The sequence below is a fragment of the Drosophila erecta genome, unplaced genomic scaffold (assembly GCF_003286155.1).
Source record: "Drosophila erecta strain 14021-0224.00,06,07 unplaced genomic scaffold, DereRS2 tig00000092-arrow-pilon, whole genome shotgun sequence".
Classification (NCBI taxonomy): Eukaryota; Metazoa; Arthropoda; class Insecta; order Diptera; family Drosophilidae; genus Drosophila; species Drosophila erecta.
This window is the reverse complement of record NW_020825207.1, coordinates 13,779,908-13,804,398: the sequence shown is the minus strand read 5'-3', so window position 1 is coordinate 13,804,398 and position 24,491 is coordinate 13,779,908. Positions and strand designations below refer to the sequence as shown.

The 24,491-nt window shown below is 43.1% G+C and overlaps 1 protein-coding gene across 5 annotated transcripts; it reads left to right on the top strand.

Annotated features, from left to right (window-relative positions):
* Positions 1–1,171: 1,171 nt before the first annotated feature.
* Positions 1,172–23,961, top strand: LOC6547130 (RING finger protein nhl-1). Of its 5 annotated transcripts, none has more exons than XM_015156663.2 (13): positions 1,172–1,632; positions 3,904–3,994; positions 8,005–8,145; positions 9,130–9,265; positions 11,010–11,152; positions 11,211–12,470; positions 15,230–15,927; positions 18,930–19,208; positions 20,260–21,042; positions 22,495–22,654; positions 23,013–23,153; positions 23,363–23,439; positions 23,513–23,961. In XM_015156663.2, exons 3-13 carry the CDS (start codon positions 8,011–8,013, stop codon positions 23,724–23,726), a joined length of 4,026 nt encoding a protein of 1,341 aa, XP_015012149.1. In that variant the 5' UTR covers positions 1,172–1,632; positions 3,904–3,994; positions 8,005–8,010; the 3' UTR covers positions 23,727–23,961. The 5 variants fall into 5 exon arrangements, with proteins under 5 accessions (XP_015012149.1, XP_015012148.1, XP_015012146.1 ...); XM_015156662.2 differs by having other exon boundaries at positions 11,211–12,506; XM_015156660.2 differs by having other exon boundaries at positions 11,211–13,004.
* Positions 23,962–24,491: the final 530 nt, after the last annotated feature.

Below are 24,491 nucleotides of genomic sequence, written 5' to 3'. Positions count from 1 at the left end.
TAGTTATTAGTAATGGTTCTTTAATTTATAAATTATAAATCGAAACTTAGTCATACATGTTATTTATTTTCTGAAATGCAAATGGTTGCCAATTTGGTAACTTTTTCTCAGCGTGTAATGGAGGATATAGCTATGTCAATGGGGACTGACCTAGAGTCCGTCAACAACTTGAGCTGCCTTGGCGAACGTGTTGACATCTTTGTTTTGGCCCGCTCATAATTCGCATTTTTCGGTTTGTTTTTGTTTTGACTGCGGCTGCGGCTGCGGCTTTGTTTCAGCTCGCTATTTTTTCCGAAAATGTATTAACGGCTAACCGATTCATCAGCCTATTGACAAGATGTCATGTGGGACAAGCAAGTGACCGGACAAAAGACCGAATGTCTGGCGAGAATGGCAAAATGCAGACCAATTATACTGCATGTGATGACAGAGAGGAATTTTGTATTTATAGAATACTAAGCGTGTTCTACATAAGCAGGAAATAAGTAATATAAACTATTAATGCAACATACTAACAAATTTTCATCTTATTAGACATATTATCTAAAAATAATATTTAACTGAACTTCCCATAATAAGATTAAATGAATATTAATAATTCAATGACAAATCTTAAGCAGATATATTGTTTAATATGATGCATATATAAAAGCAACATTAAATATAAGTAGTTGAATATAAGTTACTTATGTATTGATGCATACCTTCCTATAATTTAATCACTTGTCTTTCTTTTAACACTTTTAATTAGTCTCTATTCTATAACTACATAAAGCTCGCGAGATATTTGCCAAGACATCAATTTCCTTTTTCTATACAAGTATCAATAAACGCCTTTAATTTCTATAAATATTTAAGAAAAGTGGAAAATGAATCATTCCACCATATGAATGCGTGGGCGAAGATCTTTTTCTCACCTTTTCTTTCCGCTGGACTAAGAAAATCTACTCTAATAACTGCGAAATAAGCCAGAACAATAACAGGTAAGAATACGTATTAAACAATATATATTGTCCGTCTTGGACTTTCTGCGCGACATTGTAAAAAGCGAGAGGAATTCTTACAATTATGGTACATATATAATATATAGGTAATTCTTGCACAGGTTCGTTGGGGTCGGGTGAAGCTGGGAAACAACAAAAGTGCTACGTGAAAGTGGGAAGAAGACGCAGAAATATTTGTGGCTCTTTTGTTGTTGCCTCAGGTTATATTTATAAAATTTCACCTCAAGAACGGCTGATCATCAAGCGCTCGAGAGTCGAGCAGAGAAAAACATTCATTTTCATTTCTGGCACGCTCGCGAGTGGACGTCCGGACCGATTCGCCGATAATAGCTATAGCCCAGTTCGATTCCCATCCACCTATATTCACATATATATCTATACAGTGTATATAGTGGGGTGCAAAGATCTGCCTACAGATCTTTCACCTGTCGCGCAGTGCGTGAGGGTGCGATATATCCTGTCCAAAAGCACCAGTAATCGCGGCGCGAGTGTTGGTTTAAGCCAAGGAGAATACACATCGAAGCTCGGTTAGAAAGTGAAGTCAGTGAAAGTCCTTTTGCCGCCAAGGCATGCGAAAAAATTTGCAAGAGTTTCGCGAACCATCTGAAAATAGAAGAAGCCAACGCAAGTGAGTGGAACGGGGAGGATAAGTCCTCATTTTAAACTCGTTTTTGGAAACGCATTCAAATGGAGATGAGCTCGACGCATTCAATGGTTGCTGATTATGTAAAAAAAGGCGAGAAAACGGCGAAAGGCGTGAGAATCTCGGCGAGGAGCAGCCTGTGAAAATGTCACCTGGCTGAAAATTCCGCTTTCTCAACATCCCACCCACATTCGTGCGAAGCTGTCAAAATTATTTTCATCTTCTTCGGCTTCGCGTTCAAAATTTATTAACACATTTTGACATAATCATGTATACAAATATATGCTGATGAGGATCTGTTATACGCTATTTTATGTGTGTGTGTCTGTGTGTGTGTGTGTGCGTGTGTGTGGGTGCATATCTCATCAGAAAGCATGGCAATAATTTGCCCACACACACATGCACGCACACAGAGACGCACATTGCTCATACGCCGTGTTGCTGCCTTATTTTTAGTTCGATTCAATCAGCGACATTTTCAGAGATTTTCTATTTCCATTTCTGCTGTTTGTGTTTGTCTTTTGCCCGCTGCTCGCTTATCATTGATTGCTGTGTTTGCTTTTGTTTCGGTTTCGGCTTTGCTTGTTCCTTCTCCCATTCTCGCCTTCCATTTGGAATGTTTGTGGTGCGCTTAGTCTTATTTATTTTTATTTTCACACCTCTCACACAAAACAATTAATTTCTCGTTTCGAAACATAAAAATAAAAATAATACGAAAGATTAAGTGAGAGAGGCGTCTGCGGGTTTTGAATTTATGTGCCGCCTGAAAGTAGGCAACTGTTTTTTTCCAGTTTTCCTTTTAGCCTTATTGCGAGCACTCGGCTCTTTTCATCTCACTTCATCTGCCCCAATGCCAACCCCAAACCGAAGCCCCATCCATCCTTCGCTCTTTTCGAGTGTGCTTCAGCTGGGCGGAAGTTCAAGGTCGCTGGCAGCATTAAAGAAGTGCCATTGCAGCTCGGTGGCAATAGATATCCACATAAACTAGTTCCGATTCGAATTTACTGGCCAACTTTCGCAACTTAAATTAACAACTGCTTGAATGTAGCGAACTGGCAACTTTAAAACAAATGCAATGCTTCTTATTTCTCAATGCTGATTATTTTCCGATTTCTGGCTTATTAAATAATCCTTTATTTTAAAAGTTTTTAATAATGTCAAAGTTGAAAACCCTTTTGGTTGCAAGTTTGAAAACAAATTTCTTGGCAACCAGCTAGATTTGTGCTTCTGTTTTAACAGACAAATAGTATTTCTTTAAATTTGTTATGTTACCGATATTAAAATGTCAGACCAATTGTAATTAAAAAATTGTTTCCAATCATTTGAACGAGTTGGTTGCAGAATTATATATTAATCACATACATTGCCATATTAGGATATTTAGTGATTTCTACGAGTAAAAACACGTAATCGGCTTTGTCTGATATTATCTGAAAACCGAAATCATCATAAAATGTGTGAATCGATATATAATTTCCTAAGCAACATTTGACGGTGTCATTTTAGTAACACAATGAAGCTCGGAATTGTGCACATTAAGGGACATTAATTGTAAGGGAAATCAATGCAATTATGTGAACAATTTATTTCTATTAAATTTCCTTTACGCGTTCGGTGCTCAAAAGAGCGCGGATGTAATCGTATTATTATAGTTTCGGAAATTGGTTTTCCATTGTTTAATTGTTTCCATTAGTTGAAAGGAACTCGGCCACGGCGAGTTAATTAAAATGACCTACCTTCGCAGCCATATGCTTGACCCCAGCTGATTATTCATTAACGTGGTCAAGAGTGTGTGGCCCAGCAAGGAGCTTATCTGTCGCAGTGCACAATAAGCGAACCTCAAGCGCATTCCGAACTTCATTATCTTCGACTGTCAACCGCGCCCAATCGAATCCCATTCAATACCATCCAATGCCATCCCACGCCAACCAATGGATTTCCAACTTTCACCTCCCACCATCATCATTGTTTTGCGTGCCGCAGCCTTTGAGGCCGTATAATTAAGTTGGCATGATGCGGCTTATGCGCAGCGTGTTAATGGCCAGGTAAATGGCTACTCTTCCCCGTCTCCCAATTCGGCGAAATCGAGCTAACCAATAAATGGCGGCTGATTGAATTGGTGTCGCCAGGTTGTCTCTCTCATTTCGCTGCGTTTCCTGTTGAGCTCTGGCCAAAATCTCAATCGATTACTCATCAAATTTGGCAGCCACAATTGCCTTTCCCTCTAAATCTAATATATTTTCTTTTTAATTTCAGCCAGCAGAGTTAACAGCCAAAGGAACAGGCCCCTTTCAAGGGCGCCTCGGATACCCAAGTAGAAAATAAGGAGAAAACAGCACTTGGAAACGTAAGTTATCACCGCAGAAATTGGAACGTCACAATACTTTGTAGTTTTTCGAGTATTCCTTTGGGAGTGCAGCTAGAGTTTCCAAAAGTTTCGATTGCATCTGCTCCTCTGTCTGCTCCGTTTATTTATAGCCCAAAAATACCGTGCAGTTTTCTTTTTTTTCCTTTTGGCCTAGGAGTGCAGACTGCAGTCTGTGAATTCCGGGCTAGTGAGTTCTATTTTCGGTATATTCCCATAGGGAGAAAGAAAGATATATACAGAACCGAAGGAGCGAAGTTCTGACCTTGAGAAGCATGCACAGAAAGAAAACTGCGATACATTACTTTAACACTTGAAATGCTGTGACTGAAACCATAGTATGCAATTATATTTAATTAATAGGTATAGATAGATATGTGTTTTGAACATGCTACTTGCGAAAAAGCATAATTATAACTTTGAGGGACAACTTTTTGAATGGCATAGAAAATTTGAGTTCGTAATGCAGAAAACTGATGGTTTACTGGCTACTTAAGTTAGCGAAAACTTCTGATGGAAGTAAAAACTTTTCACTTGGCATAGAGAAATGTTTCACTAGTTTGACGGAACAGCGAATTCGAGCGATGTTCGCTCCAATTTTCAATGAAATTTATTTTTAGGGCCCGTTACAGCGAGATACACAACAGCACACAAATAGCCCAGCAATGAGATATAGATGGAAAATGCCGGCGTGCGTCCGAATGAGAAAATCAGCTCAGTTGATGACGTCAAGGGTGTGCGTGCATGTATTCGTCCCAAATGGAGGAAAATCTTTTGGTTAAGCCAATAAGTAGCCGATGTCCAGGTCTGAGGCGAAGAAAGGGAACTCCATTTGGAAGTAACATGCAGTGCGAAGTACTCATTTGTATCTTTGTATCTCATTAATGGTGCTGCAGCCACACTATAGACACAGATACATACGCACAATGCCAAGAATATATTTTTGCGTTTGTGTCCGACGATCGCGCATTTTGTTTTGTTTCGCTCTCTGGCGTTATATAGTCGGTATATATCTGCAGATACACAGCGAAATTGGGAGAGAATGCCGCAGATTGTATATATTTAAAATATTGTAGACTGCTCAGCTCGTGTGCTTGGCAATTTTCACTTGCCATCAGTCGCTTTTTACATTTCCAATCGAATTCTACTAGGCGTGTTGCCCAGCAAAAACTGAAAATATATAAGCAAAAAAACTAAACGAAATCGTACCGAATTAGATCTATTGAAAGTAAAGTAAGGCGAACGGAAATCGATTGTACTCATTAAATCATTAAATGAAAGTGCCCGAAAACGAGTGGAAAAGGACTGAGTTTTAAGGATTCTCGCATTGCCAAAACCAATTGCATTTTATGATTGCCTTTGAGTGCCGCTTTGACAGCAACAGCAAGGATTGCCAAAAAGTTTCCCATTTCAATTGGTAAGTTGGTGAGGTTTCTGTGTATTTCACTTTTTTTTTTTTTTTTTTGATTTCTGCTCACTTTTGGCTGACCCAAATTTCCTCGAATTCATTTCAATTTAGTTGTGATGATTTCAATTTTTAGTGGTTTGCGTTGATGATTTTCTGTCACCAACTGTCAACAGCGCGAAAAGTTTGACCCATTTTCGTTTTTAACATTTGCCAAAAAACTTTGCCAGGGTCAAGTGATTCGTTTCCGTTTCCTGTTCGCCATTTACTGTTTCCTGCCGCATAACTCGACTTAATTTTAACCCCCGTCAAGGTTAATGATTTTCTCGTGCTCTTTTCTCTGTAAACAAAACATTGAACAACTGTCGCCGTCAATTTGGCGTTTGAATGAAAGCAAAGAGCCGTGCGAAAATTCAAAGGAAACCAGAAAACACAGATTTCAGCTTCAAGAGCATTTAACATTTTCACGGATAATTGGTTTGGTATTTCTGAAAATCACTCACTCACACAGCCTGCGAATGCATTCAGCACTATACTTATATGTATATGTATACGTATGTATATACGTGCATTAACGAACCCAGCTGAATGACCTCTCCACCCTTTGAATGAAAATGTAATACGGGGTGGCTGGATTTGGTAGTTATGCCGCCTTCTGGTGGCTTTCATTATGCTGGCGAGCAGCTTTCGCTATTCATTTTAATCCTTTCAGCAGCGATTCCCAAATGCAATGGCTAAATTAGTTTCGCCACACACACACACTGCACCACGCTTGAAACCAGAAAAAGGACCTGCACTTTCTGAAAGGACCACCCGTTTTGCCTTTATTTACCACGCACAATTTGAGAGAACGACAGAATTTCTATTCAATTTGATTTTAAGCGCATTTTCCAGTTAATTGCACGTTATTCGCATATGTCCGTAAGCTCATACATATATCCGCTTTTTGCGATAGCTTCATTGTGAACTTTTGGCCGCATTAAATGGATGCTTTAAATATCCGAAACCAAACCGAGCCAAACACGACAATAATGGCAAACAGGCGCACGACAATTAGCGGTGGGCATCATGGACATCACGGTACCGACCGATTCCGTGGCTACATCCTCATCCGCCCACACTCCGAGTTTATTTACGTGCAGGAAGTGCGCATTGGTTCGCGTTTTTGTGCGCGACACACGCGGCGTATACGCGATGCATATTGCCAGCAACGGCGAAATCGTATTTATATTTATACTATACTTCATATACGCGGCTGCTGCCTGCTTTTCTTCCCTCTTAATATGAAATGTGTGTCATTTTTATTATTAAAAGCTCAACTGCGGCCAGCAATGTTCCCTTTTCCAAATGTGAGAAAGATATTGCAGAGTGTTGAAAAAATGTTGCAAGTAGCTTACGAAATTGTGCAAAAGAAACTGAAAATATCTGATTTATTACCGCAGACAAATTTACTCGTAAAATGCGGTTCTTGTTTAAGGTCGTTTACTTGTTGAATTATATTTCATTCAGATTGTCTATTAAACATGATTTTCTTAAGAGTACTGATGATCGTTTGCCTTTAAAGGATCTTTACTTTCAGTAACATCGTTTACCAACCCAGTTATTTTAAATATTCAAGCATCTTTCGAAAAAATTAGTTTTATTTACATAAATATGCATATTTATTTAATCAACGATATAGAACGCACAGGGAATTTGAATTTGCCGAAGAAATGAATATTCATCTGCTGATTTATATAGTTCGCATTTTTATTTTCACGTCATGGATATAGTAAACATCATAAAAGTGAAGCGTTTAATGCAAATATTTGTTGGCAGTCGAAGTGAATCACGTTGCGCGTTTAGCAATGTGAACCAGAAATGTTCAAAAGGGTTCAATACATGCAATTGCCTATTGTCCAAAAAATCCCAAGGTCCTTAAGCGTATGTACTTCTCATTATTTAATGAACATGTTGACTGACACTCAAAAGAAATCAAATGTCATGTGCAGCGAAATTGGGGATACACAACGCACGAGTATAGAGAATTTTCATCTGGGAGCGTCGCCTTTCATTTGCTGATGAGGGCAAAACGTGGGAGGGTGGGCAAACATCTGATACTGTTGAGCATCTCGGTTTCGTCTAAATAAACTTGTCAGATCCGCTTTTAATGAAGCAGCCATAAGCAGATTTGTGGCTTAGTGTATTTACCCGGGCCAAATGAAGCCGGCTCGCGACTTACGACAACGAAATGGTCAATTTATTGTATGACATTTGGGTTCTGGCTTTTAGTCCCGTGCCGTTGCGTGTTCATTCAAATGCAAGAATTTCGTGGCAATCGGATTCATCCTGCCTTTCTCGTTTTTTTGGTTTTTTGGTTTTTTGGTTCTTTTTATTTTGTTTTTTTTTTTTGTGGCGAGGCTTACCGGCTGACAGACAGACGGTCTGCCGTCTTATGACGAGATTAGGAAGGGCAGGGGTCCTGAATTTATAATGATATGAATATCAAATTGACAGCGCTTTTTGCGGTATAATCGAATCAGGTCTAATGACTATTTTGCATTTGTTTACCCCTCATGCTCACTCCGATTTCTCATCTTCCCGCCAGTGAGCCATGGAGCAATTCGAGCAGCTGCTGACGTGCTGCGTCTGCCTGGACAGGTACCGGATCCCCAAGCTGCTGCCATGCCAGCACTCCTTCTGCATGGAGCCCTGCATGGAGGGACTGGTGGACTATGTGCGACGCCAGGTAAGACGATCATCATTAATCATCCCACTGTGCGAATGCATTGTGTGCGAGCGGCAATTTGCTTGTGGCCGCCGACGTCACACATCGCTGATGTACACTGGGAGAAATGGGCAAGGAAATGAAACAGTGTAGGGAGATGGTTAGATATGTTGCAAATTTAAATTTATTTATACATTACTTTGTCACTAATGATTTTTACTCTTGTTTAAATAACAATCGACGCATTTTTACTCTAAGCTGTATTACAGTGTAGCTGCTTAAGCTGAAATCTCGCATGGGAAATGAAGGAAAATAAAATGGGTGGAAAAACAAAGAGGCGCCCAACAAGACGCCCCCGAAAATGTTGTATTTATCTTGTTGCTGCTTGCGGCGCATTTGCGTAGATATCTGGTTGAAAAATTATATAGAAAGGCGCGGATACTCGTATATGTAGGCTCGAATGAACCCACAAGTGTGCGAAAGTGTGTATCTGTGTGCCGTGCTACTTATAGAGCGCCTCAGTCTGCGTGTATTTATAAATTTTGTTTTGGCTTTTGGCCAGCGCCACGCAAATAATTGGAAAGCATTTTCATTGTGTTGGCCAAACTCAAGGAAAATGCTATCCAAAAATTATATTAATAAGGGGGAAATCACTGGGTGCAATACCTGTCATGCGAATGAAAAAGCCATAACTGAAATGTATCTTTATGGCAAAATGGAGATGACAGGATATAAAAAGCGCACTCAAGATGCCTTCACATGCAACAAACGAAATGCGAAAGGTTTTTAAAGTTGCGAACAATTCGTATATATACTCGTGTACGCAGAACCATGGCTTTTAATAGTTGGCTTTGGGTTATGCAATTTAAATTCAAAGTAGCTTACTGCCACAAGCCCTGTGCTCAACATTGTTTCAATTACCTTAAAAGGGATTTAGCGTTAAATTAGCGCCTTGGGCCAATTATATCCCCTTGACTAATAACACCATTACTGCGAATCATTTAGGTGAAATGCCCGGAGTGTCGTGCCGAACACCGGATACCCTACAATGGCGTCCAGGCCTTCCCAACGAATGTCACCCTACAACGGTTCCTCGAGCTGCACATCGAAATCACTGGAGAGCTGCCCGATCCCACTTCAGGTAAATATGTTGCCCTTTTTATTTTATTTTTTAAATGCCAGCAACCATGCGAATTTCTCCCTTTGGTAATAAATATTAAATATTGGCTTGCGAATTCCGACTGACATACAGATTAGTTACCAAACAAAAAAAGGCGAGTGCACAAAGGCAAAAGGCAAACAAAAATGTTATTAATAAAAAGTACTGCCTTGTAGTCATTGTTGTAACTTTAATTAAATTCCACTGAATACAACGAGCGGAAAATTTGCGAAGAATGCCGTTGGAAATCAAGGCCGAAAAACTATCATTTGCCATTATGTTTGGCTTTCCAATTAAAAAGTCAGGCGCTCCTGCCATCTGATAGCAATTAAAACTAAGCAAAACCAAATTGATTTCGTTTGAGCAATTTGCATTTGGCCAAAACCAATTGGTGGAACAACCTCCTCTTAGGCATGACTACGCAATTCCATCTGACAAAACTTGATGGTGGTGAGTAAATATGCAAATGGCTTGCAACTTTTGAGCTGCAATCAGGATCAAGTGTGAGTTAATAAGGCGGACAAAGTTCTTAGCTTAACTGTCGCACAGAAAGAAAGTTAGGTAAAATACTACATATATTGCAGCTCACCTCAAAACAGCTAAATGTTTCTGAGCTGAGGCATAGATTCCACCTTTAGGGGGTACTAGATGAAATTGATTAAAATGTTTATTGAGCCAGTTCGTTAGAGTAGCTAAAAAATGTTTGCTGTGCATCCGAAACTCTTCTTTTTTGTACTCTTGCTGCACAAATTTCCCAAGCTATGCAAATGTGTGAAACAAAGGAATCCTTTTTATGTTATGGATATAGCAAACGACAACGAGCACTCGTACAACTTTCATGTGGAATTTGCAAATTCACTTTTCCATATGATTACATGAGAAAATACAGAAGCCAACTATTGGCACAAGGCACTCCCTGCCAGCTCCCACCGGTTTATTGTCATCCAGCAGGAGAAAGCTGGCAAAGCTACTGGGGGTGTTCATCAGGCCAATGCCAATGCCAGCAATTGATGCAGAAAAGTTTACTTTTTCAAGCTGTGACTGCTGCAGCAGGACGACATCTACATCTTCATCGTCATGTTTGCATTGCAGCTCCACGGCTGAGGCTCGTTATTTGCATTGCCCCACTGAAGGCATCCTGTCGTCGACGAGCCACAGGATCCTTTGCCAAGGGATGTGACCCCTTTAAACGGAAGGCGCACCGAAAAAATCTTCCAAAATTCCGAGCTTCCTACGATTTTTCAAATTTATGCTGAAGAACATAGCTTAAATCATAAAGAGTCAAATTTCCATTCATTTTATTTGTGAAACTATTTTTATAGGACATTTTAGGGACTAAAACGATAGCTGTCTTTTGCAATACAACGAATTCTTAAATTGTTGGTGACTTTGTTGATCAGGAAAGTTGTCGCAGTGCAGAGATATGCACTCGAGGATAGCTGCATAACTGGCGCTTAGGTGCAGTTGATTTCGTGCTCTTGAAATCGCATTAGTGAATGCAACAGACATCCGCCTCGAACTTCCTCACACCCTCCATTCCGCTTGGCATCTGTGGCATGTGGCAAGATTGTTGCCAAGAGTGCAAATTGATGAGCTGCTGGCATACTTGCCATTTTATTGTCCAACCCAAGTGGGCGGAAAGTCATTTGTGATGCCCCTTTTGGGAGTGTATTTTTTGGCAGTCAGGTGTGATAAGTAATTGTGTTTCCCCCTCCGCCCCTTGCAGGTCAAATAATGGAGCGTTGCGGCGTTTGCTCGGAAAAAGCCTATCTCTCCCATTGTGCACACTGCGAGAAAAAGATCTGCGAGGACTGCAAAAGCGCCCACATGGACATTCTGCGGCGCGAGATCACGCGATTCAACTCACAGGTGAGAAATTGATCCTATATGCCCATTGTTATATGTCCTTAACCATATCCGCCCGTAGATCCGTCGCAGTTTGCACCGACTTCAGGATTCTCTGGCGATCATCGAGAAGAACACCATGAGTCTGCAGACGAACGCCATCAGCGTGACGGAGGAGATCGATGAGATCTACCAGCGGATCACCAAGGCGATTAAGGATCGCTCCGACCAGCTAAAGGGCGAGATCGATCGCTACTTGGCCGTGGAGCTGCGCAATCTGACCACCTTGAAGGAGAATCTGGATCTGGAAATCACGAACATCACCAGCAACTGCGACACGGTGGACAAGTATATGAACGAGACCGTGGAATGGGACGATTGCGAGCTGATGGACACCAAGGAGATCTTCCTGAAGACGGTCGAGTTCCTGCGCCACTTCGAGTACGAGAACAACGACTACAGTCGGCGAGTGAGGTTCCTGGTCTCCATAGATCCCAACCAGCTGGTTATGAACTTGGCCACCTTCGGTGACCTGAACATAGCACCTCACTCGACGCCAAGTGGCGGTTCGGTTAGCAGTTCCCATCTGGCGCCGCCCAGTGCTCTGCAGCCGGGCCTGATGCGTTCGAAGAGCGACCACCGCCTGGCCACCCAGTTCCGGCAGCAGGAGGAGCGCAGTGGCTACAACGATGAGCCCGTTCTGGGCGGTCGCAAGTTTGGCGAGCGCCCGCAGCGCAGCGCCACCCAGGCGAACAACGACCGCTATGGACGCAGTGGTGGCGACTACGACTACGAGAACGACTACGACAACGAGGGCTCCTCGGGCAGGGCGGGCAAGTCCTCCCGCTTCCGCTCGCGGTTCGTGAGATCCCACCAGAACGACGACTCCGACAGTGAGCAGCAGCAACAGCAGCGGCAGCAGGAGCTCAAGGAGCGCAAGGATCGCGTCCTGGACAGCGAGGATGTGTCCCGCGGCCAGTTGAGCGGCATCATCCGATTGAGCGACTGCTCGCGCGTTGTCCAGCGCTTGGCCGATATTGGCAAGGAGAAGAAGGAGAAGAAATCCGACGCAGCTGCCGCAGCTCAAGCGGCCGTACAAGCCGCCATTCAGGCCCAAAAGGCGGCCATGCAACGGCAGCAGCAGAAGAATCAGCAGACCGCCGCCGACGAGGAGGAGCTGGCGCGCCAGAAGCGCAAGAATGCCGGCACATCATCGACAGGTGCAGCGGCTACATCGACGTCCAGTGGTGGTGGCGACACCGCTAACGATCAGCGGGTGGCAGCTCTGAAGAATCGAGGAGGAGAGGAAAGCGATGGCAGCTCCAACCAGGCGGCGTCTCCAGTGCGTAATAGTGCGGCAACTACGACGCGAGCCGAGGTAAGTGTGAATGAGGCAAATACAGAAGAAGAAGGCGTGGCCAGTGAAAGCAGTGACAGCGAGGAAGAGGATGAGGAGGTGGAGGAGGAGGAGGAAGAAGACGAAGAGGAAGACGAGGATGAGGAGGAGGGGGAAGAACAAGCGGAGGAATCTGTAGAAGATACGGGTAGGGAACTGCTTAACCTCCCAGAAGAAGCTCTGCAGCCGACCTCTTCTGAAGTCACAGAGGAGGAAGAATCCTCATCGGAGTACGAAGAGGTGACAGCCACTGAGAGTGAAGAAGAGCAGGAGGAAGGTGGAGGAAGAGTGATTGAAATAGAGAGTCAAAATTTGCCAGTGATCAATGTACTTCCACCCGAGAATGACATTGCCCAAAAAGTCGAAGAAAACGCAGTAGACCACATAAGCAATCAGGAGCTGGTGGAAGAAACAGATAAATCTACAGAAGAAAGTCCAGAAGAAGAGGAAGACGAGGAGTACACAGAAGAGGAGATTGAGGTTACGGATGAGGATGAGGATGAAGAGGAGGATTGAATTGATTTACAGAACCAGGATAACACAATAGTAGGTAAAAATCACAAGATTCTATGGAGATCCGTTTAAAATTCATATCAAAATAATGAAAATCGGACGTTATATACTAGGTAAGAAAGTATACACTTTAAGAAAAGGTAATCACTTTCGTATAGATAGCTTTCAATTTACAAGTTACTGTGTAGACTGTATAGTAGGGACCGCTGTCACTGTAGCCTAGCTCAGTATTTTACCCTTGTGTTGTGCAAACTCCCGCCGAAAGAACTTAAAGCGATAATTGCGTATACGCCATGTGTGCTTCGTTCTTTATTTGTGCTCCATCGTTCACACTTCCCCTCCGCTCCGTAAGTGTTATCCTTTTTTTGTCGATCCTGTCGAAGGAGCAACCTAACTAAACTGTTCATCGTTACTTTACTGTTAATCTAACCTAACCAAAAACATTTCCTCCGAATTTGTCCCATTTTGTTTGGTTTTCATTTATTTTGATTTACGCAACTGGTTTTCTGTTCTTGTTATTTTGTGTGTACGTTAAGTTCAAGTCATTATTTATTTACTATGATTGTTTATTATTATTTCCATTTCGTTTACTTACGTTTATTGTCTTGTGAGCGCCTTTCACCTAATGCTGTTTTGGGTCTGAACCTTTTGCCTCCACTTAATAATCTGAATGCAATGCAAGGTAAAGTTTCGACCCAAAGCTCGGACATCAGAATTGTACAATATTGTATACAAATATATGGATATATCTATTTTTATTTATGTAGTTTAACATCCTTCACATTATCGTTAGTTAGAGACTGCACAAAAATTTAAAGCAAATAAAGCAACCAGAAATTACAAAATTCCTTTGATGTAACATTTATTTTCTTTCGAATCTTTCTTTTTCTCCCTCTTTCTCTCTCTCATCTATCTGTCTCTCTATCTATCTATCTATCTATCTATCTATCTGTCTGTCTATCTACATATATATCTATATATCTACATATCTCTGCGAATCTCTCTTGCAAGTGGAGAACCGATGTGGTAGTGATGTTAATTTGCTTAAATGTTACTAAATTTCTTTGGCAAATGGTGTCGAGCTGAATAAATCGCAGACCCTGATCAACAAGATATACATCTCTTGGTTTTTCCCAATATATTGCTCCCGTTCTCATTATAATGAAAACTTTTTCAACCATTCGTTATATTTTCGTTGCCGTTTTGTTGGTTTACAATTTCTGATGTCCGCTGTAAATATTTCTGTTGTGTATGTATTTCTTTACCCGCCTCCAATACCCCCACCCAAAAACCCCCGTTTTTTCGCCTGTCATGCATTCACACATTGTTGCCACGCCCCCTCCCCAGTCAGCCGCCCCCCGAAAATGGCAGATAGAGTCGGGTTCAATGGCGAATATTTCACCATCATGCGAGTGTCAGCGATGCTGCTGCTTCCGTCAGTTTAACAATGTTTCCAGCTGCCAGTGTGTGCGTGTGTATCTGTGTGAATGAATATACCACACACTATACGTGTACACACATGTATACATGGAGTTGTGCTTTAGTGACATGCACGGTTGGTGCATATTTGTCTTGTTTTTGGCATTTACTGAATGGGAATAGGAAAAGGTTGTCTGATCAATTAGGAGCACATCAAAGGAAGTGGATGAAATATAAAACGTAATGAAAAGGCTCGTATGCCATGCACTGTGTTTTTTTACGATTTCAAAATTCTCTATGCTTACAAGTAAAAGCTTCTACAGATGTTGCCAAGGAAAAAAAACTTCAAATTAAACCAATTTATTCAGTAAATTTGATTTCTTATGCCTGTAAACATTTATAATTCGAATTAAAGCTTGTCTTAAAGTAATCGAACTAGATTTCAAATTCTTTGTACGAGTGTGAGAAAATATTACATTTATAATAATATACAGTGAGTTTCATGCAACCTGCCGCTTTGATTTGCGATTTGTTATATGAGTGATAGTTGCGAATCGGAGGCTCCCAATAAATCCCCATTTCACCAGACACCCGCTCTTCAGCAATCCACATCTCAGCATCGTCATTTCTATTTCTCTATCTCTAAATCTCTCTATTTCGCATCTGCATCGCATTCGTTACTCGTTCCGTCGCTTGCCAAAACCGAAATCGAACTAACTCAGACCGCGAGCGCCACAGACTCTGATGCAACTCCCACTCCTACAATCCAACAGTCGAAGCCGCCCGTTTCCGCCCAGGTGGCAGCGGTCAAGAAGACCCAAAGATCCGGCAGCAGTGACAGCAGTGCCTCCACCGAGAGCTCGGCGAGTTCGGCGGCAGCAGCGGCTGTGGCAGCCACAGCCACATCCGCATCTGCGGCAGCACCTGCAACATCCAGCAGCAATTCGACGAGCCAAAATGCCAAGGCGCCCAGTTCATCCAGGTATTCCACAGCCAGAGATACCACGGCAGTGCCGGAAAAGAAGCCCTTCGTGAGCCGCTTCCTGCCACAACATAGCACCGCCAATGCCACCAATGGCTCGGCGGACAAGAAGAAGGCGGAGTCCAGTTCCAGCAGCGAGGAGGAGACCAGCTCGGAGTCCGAATCCGAATCGGAACCGGAGACCAAGGCGAAAAGCAGTGCCACCAGCAGCAGCACCAATACCAAGTCCACGCCCAGCAGCGCCGCCAGTTCAACCACGGCAGCCAGTAGCTCCACCACCGGTGGAACCTACCGGGATCGCCTGGAGGCCCGGCGAGCATCCCGCGATGATAGCTCATCGACGGCAGCGGGCCGCAGTAGCTATGCCACGCCCTCGAGCAGCGGCTATGGGAGTGGCAGCGGCACCACCAGCGGACGCACACGAGCGGTACCAGCGCCACATCACACGAGTGAGAGCGAGGATCGCTACGGAAGCGGCACCGGAAGCAGGTATTTCCACAAAACACCCCTTAAAAAAAGTGTAGAGTTTTTTGTGACTTCGTAGTTTCTATAACCACTAATTTGCATGTTTAATGAGGTTCAAATAATATGAAAAAGCACATGGTTATCCGCACAGAGGATAAAAACTTTCACAGGTTTTATGGCAGTTTCTTTTTGTGAAAGTATGCCAGACACTAATTTAAACATACTTTCTTGAATTTCAAACTTGTTAGAGGTCATAATAAAATATCTGGATAAAATATCTTTTGTTGACGTATATCTATACTGTAGGTATAGCTTTTAAAACCTATGCATTTTTTGTTCTCTGTGTAATAGCTTAGTAGCTGCCGCTCCTAAACGAAAAGTTAGAGATGCATATCTGATGGGCATGGAAAATAAATTGTGTGTCAAATATTGCAGTTCGGTAATTTATTGCCTCGTTGTGCGCCACACTAATTGAATTACCTGTAAAAAACACGGCCTGCCATTAATGTACACTTCGAACTAGGCAATCAGTTGCAGAGCCGCTTTAATCTTTAATATGGATAATTGATCAGCTTTAATGGATAATTGAGTTTGGTTTGGTTTCGATTGGTTACCCCACGAGTTCCATGCGTTTTATTGAGTACTTCTAAGACTTTCTTTTGTATCCCATTGTATCTCACTGCTGCAGCTTTGTACAACTGCTCCGTGCTGGCATTAACATGGCATTGGCCACTTTGTTGCTCATACGCCTTGTGTGGCGTCTAATTGTCAAGTTCATAACCTTCACATAGAAACGACACCCACACACACACACACACATGCATACCAGCACAACATGCAATTCCCGAGTAGGTAAACACACAGTACACACCGTTCTATCACTCTCTTTCTCTTTGTGTTCTCTATACAATGATCTTTGCAGTGCACTGCCCTTTAGCATACCGTACATAAGCAGACCCAGCCGGGCTCGCTACCGAAAGCGACTTGCCGATGTCTAGCCCGATATGTATACCACATGCAATATATGTGAAACTCAGGCCAAGGCGACTCGAATTCAATGCAATTCACAGTTCAATTGTTTGTTAACCCATAACGATGAATGCGTTTTGAAATATGTCCTAAAGTACCAGTCCCCCGCCTAACCCATACCCACTAAGCCAACTCTTGTTGAACGAGTGCTTACCCTATTGATTATTGATTATATATTTGAATGTTAGCTGAAAATAAAATTGAACAAGTTCGCCAGCTTGAGTACTCGGAGTCACCTTCAATGGGCAAACAGATTCGTGAGAATGGTGCCTTTCAGAAAGAGCCACTCAAAGGGCTGGAAATTAACTTTACTTCTCGCTTCTCCGTCCGTCCGTCCGTCCGTCCATTCATCCGTCCGTTTTTCTGTTTTTCCGCCTTTATGTCTCTCTGTCAATACCCTTTTCAAAGGGATCAATTCCGAACGGTTCAGGCCCGATGCGATGCGAGTCCTTTGTGCCTGGGCGACAAAAACTTCTTTAATTTTACTTTTGCACGACAACAATCACCGAACCAGAACCCTTTTTCCTCTGAAACAAATCTAGCGTAATGTAATTACAACAGTCCTTCGCCCTCCGCCCCCCGCCAATTTCGCACCCTATTCCACTACCACTACCACTGCCCCATCCACCTAATCACTCTCCTCGCTCCTACTTCCTGGGAACAATGCGATAAATTGTTATTTGCCATTCGTCCGAGCGGCAGCATGTATATATATACATTTTCCAGGAGTCCATCAGTCAGTCTGCCGTATTTACTCCAGTTGTTTGTTTGGTGAGACAGAAGCTGGATTTATGCCTTCCGCCACATAAAAATGCTGTTTTAATTGGGCAACTTAGAGCTTAAATTTCTACCAAAATTCCTCAAAAGAACCAATCAAAATCAATATCAATTGCACCGCAAATCCGATTAAAAAGGTTTTTGAACATGCGCCTCTAGTGATTTAATTGTGCAAGTATTTAAATAGTATCATGCGCGGAAATACGATATAAAATTATTTGTTGAAATGTTTCATATTTATCACAATGTTCGGAGTATTTTAGTAATTTTATTTAGATATTTGTTACGGAATTAAATTCTATAAAAAGTGTAGCCTCTCATCGGGTTTCATGTTGAGTAATAAACTGAATTCATTTAACAATATCAAGCAGAGAAAAACTTTTATACGAGCTTTAACTACCCAGCATGTGTCCATAGTTTTTATGATAAGTACACGCACGTAAAATAAAGTCAATATTTAATATTAGACAGCAGGTATCGGATGAACGTCGCATTCGAGTACATAACTTCCCATTGTGTAAGCTATTTTTTATCGCTGGCAATTAAACAGTGCAAACAGGGAGTCAGTGGCAAAATTCAGGCATTTTTTTAAAGTAAAACAAGCTGCAGCAAAAAGTGTTGCCTACTTTTTTGGGCTGCGGACGATACTGCCTGTTGCTTTTGCTGTACTTTGCTCGTACTCACCTAGATTTAAGCATTTAATTTATGTTCTTTATCCGTGCAACGGTACTCGTTGATATTTTTGTAGTAGTTGTTGCTTTTTGTGTTTCTTAACCCGCCCAACCACCCAGCAACATAAAAAACACACACAGACAAGGACGCCTTTTGGCGCCATAATTTCACGTACTTAACCGAACTTTTCCCAACTACTTTGCTTAACTTTCGATAATGCGAAATGTGTATTTAATTATAAACTTTGTGCTCGGGTTTTGCGATATTTAATAGAATTTAATGGCCAATAAATGCGACCCACACACAACTATAGACACGGACCTGACCTAGTTAAAAGTTAGTTAATTAAGCGGGATTAGTCTTAATTGAAAAACGAGAAAAGAGACACACAGCAACAGCTACGGCAAAGCAACGGCTACAACACACATTTATTAAGTTAAAAGACTGTTGAAAATTACGTATACAACACGAAAAGACGTAGATAAAACCAAACCAAATCAAAACCAAAACCAAAAACCAAAAACCGAACCGAATCAACATTTTTGCAGCTACACAAGCCGCTTTCTAAACAAGAGCAAGAGCAGCGCCATTGTAACGCAACCCTCGCTATCCACGCCCACCGCCTCCTTCGATGAGGATGCCACCGGAACCGGCGACGACTCGGACAGTCGCTATGGAACGGGCCGCTCCAGGTACTTGGCCATGAAGGAGCGCCGCACCCGACTGGCGCGCAGCCGCTCGTCCCATCAGTTTGGCAACGATGACGAGGATCTGGAAGAGCCGGTGTCCCCCACCACGGTCTCGCCGTCCGCTTACCTGGCCTCAAGGTGCGCGTGAGACACCAGATCTTTCAGCTAAATTACTGACCAATCCCCCTCCCCACCAAGCTATTTGGGCTCCGTACTCATGCAGCAAAACGTATACCCAAACAAAAATGGTCCCACAAAACAAGTGCTTGGGTGTGAAAATGTTTTCAGGATCTGTGTAGTTGCGGCTGCAGTTTGTTTGCCTGAGTACAGAACCTTAAATTGTATATAGGTGATTTATCGGCTGTACAAATAGATATTTATATTCCCGCCGATAGTATTTTGTCGTGCGCTGGGCGCTTTCATTGTGCGTGTGTGCTGTCCCCCGGTTATATTTGTATTTTTTTCTACCACTTAAATTTAAATTTACTTTTACATTTGATTTTATCGTTTTTATACTTTTAAGTTGAGTTCTGTGCGTGCCACGTCCGAAGTTCGCCACGTTTTGTTCTCGTTCATGTTGCACTCTAGACTAATTCAACTTTTTGGATTTACTTTTTGGTTCTTTTTATTTTCTGTAATTTTTGTTTCTATTAGTCATTTACCTGTGGTTAAGAAAACAAAATTCTGCGCGTTCTTAAATTAACCGAAATTAACCGGAAATCAATCTAGAAGTTTCCCCTTCTCTCAATCTCTCTGTACATACGCAGCACTAGTTATCATGCACCAGTCTCATGCAGATCAGTGGACTGAGAAAGGAGCTGCTCATTACATTTAATTAATAACAAAATATTCTTTATCTTGTCACAAATTGCGGTAGAAGAAAAAAGCTTGCCGCTATGCTGATACTCACTATTAGCTCACAATTTTCAGTTGACTATTGCTTATTATCAGTCAAAAACAATGTAATTAATAAGCAATATTTATATCGGAAAATAGTCCAACACTTAGATCATTTAGTGATGTTTTGTAACATTTGACTACTCACAACTTAGGCTGCAGCTCCTTTTCTCAGTTGAAAGCGCCTCATCCAATTCAAATCAGTCAGTGCACTCAGTACCACTCCATCTCACCCATTACCTGCGGGCTCGTCCCCGGAACCATGTGCTAAATGTCCACAATGCCCTTTCAGATACAGCGGCTATGGCAGCAGCGACCTGTCCCGCAGCCGCTCCTCCCACGCCCTGAAGTCGCGCGACAACTCCCCGATCACCGATCGCGGAGCGGGATCGTCGCGGTCAAGCGGACTGGGCGGCAGCTCGACGACGGACAGCAAGGACGGCGAGGCGCTGAGCTCCTGGGCGCGGTACCTCAAGAACAAGTACGGCAACAAGGGCAGCAAGGACTCGGCCGGAAGTAGCGGCAGCGCACGCGACACGCACGTGGGCAGCTCGACGTCATCATCGGCGGCGGCGTCGTCCTCGCATGCGCACGGCTACGGAAGCGGTACGAGCGGCTCCAGCGGGCGGAGCACCGCCAGCGATGTGTCGCGGCGACTGAGCCTGGGATTGCCCCTGCGTCAGGCCAACGAGCTGGCCTCCTCCGACGATGACGGGTCAAAAAACGGGCTAGGCTCCCCTACGTCCCCTACGGTAGCAGCAGCAGTGGCAGCAGCCGGTATAACCGGAGCGGCAGGTACTATCCCTAAACAGGTGTACCTGCGCAAGCGCCAGCAGCTGTTCCAGCTGGGGGGCCGGGGGAGCGAGCCCGGATCCTTCACATGGCCACGCGGCCTGGCCGTCGGCCCCGACAATAGCATCGTGGTCGCCGACTCCAGCAACCACCGCGTCCAGGTCTTCGACTCCAACGGCATCTTCGTCAAGGAGTTCGGCGAGTACGGCAACGGCGAGGGCGAGTTCGACTGCCTCGCCGGAGTGGCCGTCAACCGCATCGGCCAGTACATCATAGCCGATAGGTAAGTCAAGGGGTAGCACATAAGGCGTAGTATTTAGATACGATCAACTGCCTGCAGCACACAAATTTAAGATATGGCTTACTCAAAAAGTAGTTTAATTTGTTTCTAGGGCAGTAACACATTGACTTAAAAAAGAAATCACTAGGATATGGGAAATTCAACATTTTCGGGAAAATCGGTAGAAATTGGGGTTGAAAATTAAAATGAAGAAGAACTTAAACATTTTTTATGTTATCTATAGAATTTTACAAGATATATAAAAAAGTGAAATAATACCACAACATTTTTCAATTTATAAAAGTATTTTGTATATAAAGTATGATATAAAGTATAAAGACCATGTGGTCGGAAACGCTTCCTTCTGCCTGTTACATATTTATTTTGAAACCATTCTAGTATACCCTTTTACTTTACGAGCAACGGGTATAAAAATATATTTACAAGTAATATCCGATTCACCCTTAATATGTTTTTTAGCTGTAGGCAATATTTTATATAGAGTCCATTCATAACATAGCTCTTCAAAGTCAGCAAGGGAATGATAAAGTAAAAAATTGATGTTGGCTTGGCTACTTTGGCCGAGATACTTAATCTCCGAGTGGGTGAGCATCTGCTGGTGGTCAGTCTGTGTTTTAATTAAGCCGAAACAAAGGCGAATGATTAATTCCAGGCTTCTAGCTCCTCCTCTAATTGGCAGGGCTAAGCGCATAATAGTCGCGTTAATGAGAAACATGTGCCGGTTCAGTCGGGCGGAGTGCGAGATTTTGGCGCTCCTGCACATGTTATCTGCAACCTTTTTACGAGTGCTCCCGGTAGCTCCCAGCAAACAGTTTCCAGCTCCCCACATCCCATATCCCACATCCCAGATCCGATCTCCTGCCTCCGGCTGCCACTGTCATTGTTTGACGCAAAATCTCGTTAAGCACCGAGAGCCGGGGTATCCTCATTGTGCGAGTCAACTTTGATTTTGCACGTTAAGCGGCTTATACCTAAGCCCAACACACCCATCAGCCCACGCTGAACAGCATCCAACACCATAGCCCACGGATGAAAACCAAAATTCCACGTCCAATACCTTGGAATTCCAAGGCGTCGCTTTTCGGCTGGCGACCCGCGAATCTTTTTTGGGGACCCGTAATGAAATCTCTCACTTGGCTCCGGTTCACATTGGTTCAGTTGGGGCGGGGAATTCACCGATTCGATGGTCCTATAAATTGGCCAGTTAATGTAAACGTTAATAAAAAGAAGGTGCACGTATTGCTTGGAATTCGGAGAGTGAACTAATAAGTTGTTTAAACCATAAGTAGACATATATTTTTATATAAAACAAGCTTTAAGATAAACAGCTTATAAGAGTTTTAAGACTTGTGCAGCTGTGTTTTAACTTTAATGAGGCACTATATATTTCAAGAAAATAAGCAAGTTTCCTCTGCTCTTTCTTTTCGATTGCAGATACAATCATCGCATACAAGTGCTCGATCCGCAAGGACGATTCCTGCGCGCCTTCGGTTCGCAGGGCACCGCAGATGGCAAATTCAATTATCCTTGGGGCGTAACAACCGATGCACTCGGCTTCATTTACGTGTGCGATAAGGAGAACCACAGAGTGCAGGTGAGGAGGAAATGGAGGATGCACCCATTCGGGCCCCCATCCTTTAGCAGCCTTTTCCAGCTCTCCTCGCCATCTTCAGTCTCGATTTGCATGCAAATATTTATATATTCGGTGGGGCAGGTGGAAAGTTTTGGGCGGCGGAGAAGCTCGAGCCTTTCCCAATTTGTCACACTCGAGCTGCACCATCCAGCAGCAATTTTCATGGGCTTAACTAGCATATATACGTATACATTTTTATATGCATGTATATATAAGAGTATATTCGAGCTTGTGTGTACTTTGACTGCATGGTCCATCCTTTCGAGTGCTGCTGCCCATTTCAATTTGCAAACTTATAACGAATATTCGCATTCGTCAGGTTTTCCAATCCGATGGTTCCTTCGTTGGCAAATTCGGTTCCTGCGGCCGTGGCGAGGGACAACTTGAGCATCCGCATTATATAGCCGTATCGAACACGAATCGTGTGATTGTTTCCGATTCGAATAACCACAGGATTCAGGTGAGCCAATAGCCCCCGGTTGCCTCTGGTTGCCTCTGGTTGCCTCTGGTTGCCGCTGTATGCCTCTGTTTCCCTTGGGCTTTTCATGCCCGTCTGGTCATGTGAACAATTTTAATTAAAATATGCTCACCATCGAGATTCTTTCGCAATTTATTTGAATTTCCCGCACCTTCCGTGCCTGTCACCTCTTTCCGTATCCGTATCCGCAGATTTTCGACGTAAACGGCAAGGTCCTGTCCACGGTGGGCGGCGAGGGTTCCGACGATGGCCAGTTCAAGTTTCCACGGTAAGCGAATCGAATCACCATTTTTAATTGACAAAGTCATGAGGTCGTACTTGGCTTTTCCTCTCCTCCACAGCGGCGTGGCCGTGGACGATCAGGGCTACATATTCGTGGCCGATTCTGGGAATAACCGCATTCAGATCTTTAATCCGGATGGCAGCTTCCTGAAGACCTTCGGTTCCTGGGGCTCCGGCGACTCGGAGTTCAAAGGACTCGAGGGCGTGGCCATCATGTCGAACGGCAATATCTTGGTCTGCGATCGCGAGAACCACCGCGTCCAGGTCTTTTGATCAGAACCCACGAAAACCAATCCAGGGAAAACCCATTGCATTATCTCATCATGATACGACCATTTTTATTTTGTCTCTAATTATTATTGGTTACGAAGTGCCAAAGCAATTAATGTCCCTCTTTCTACGCCTAGAAATTGTGTCAATTAGCAATGAAGGAAAAGCAGATAAACAACAAAAATAAAACCGAAAAACTTTTATGTTCAACTAGAGGAAAAAAGAAAACTTTGAATAAAAAAGCGAAAACTCGACAGAGTTTGAGTGAATGAAATTTTCGTTTCCTTTTGGGTATATACGTACATTTTGAATGGGGGGCCCAACTGTTTATTGCTGCATTCAAGTATTCCCTAATTGAGATTTATCTGCGTGCAGCCCAACAATTTCCAAATCTGCCGTACGCCCCCTGGTTTTCCTGCCCCCGGGGCACTTTATTAAATTAAGATGTTCTGTGCCAGCAAATTGCAAACTTTTTTCTGAGCTTTTCGCATAAACTATTTGCCTCCAACTGCCAGCTGCGTGTGGCGTGTGTAACAACAGCAGCAACAACAACAGCAGTGGCAACCGAATTGGTAGCAGCAACTGTGGCAGCTACAGTTACAGGATTTATATGTTGCCGCATAAATTTGTTTGCCGGCAAATGTTGCGCATACGCCATGTATGTGGTACAAATACTCCAACGCAAATATGTTAGATAAAAAAGACCCAAAGTGATCTGCAAAAAAAACGCTGGCAGCTTAGATACTCTTCACAATCCATCACACTTTT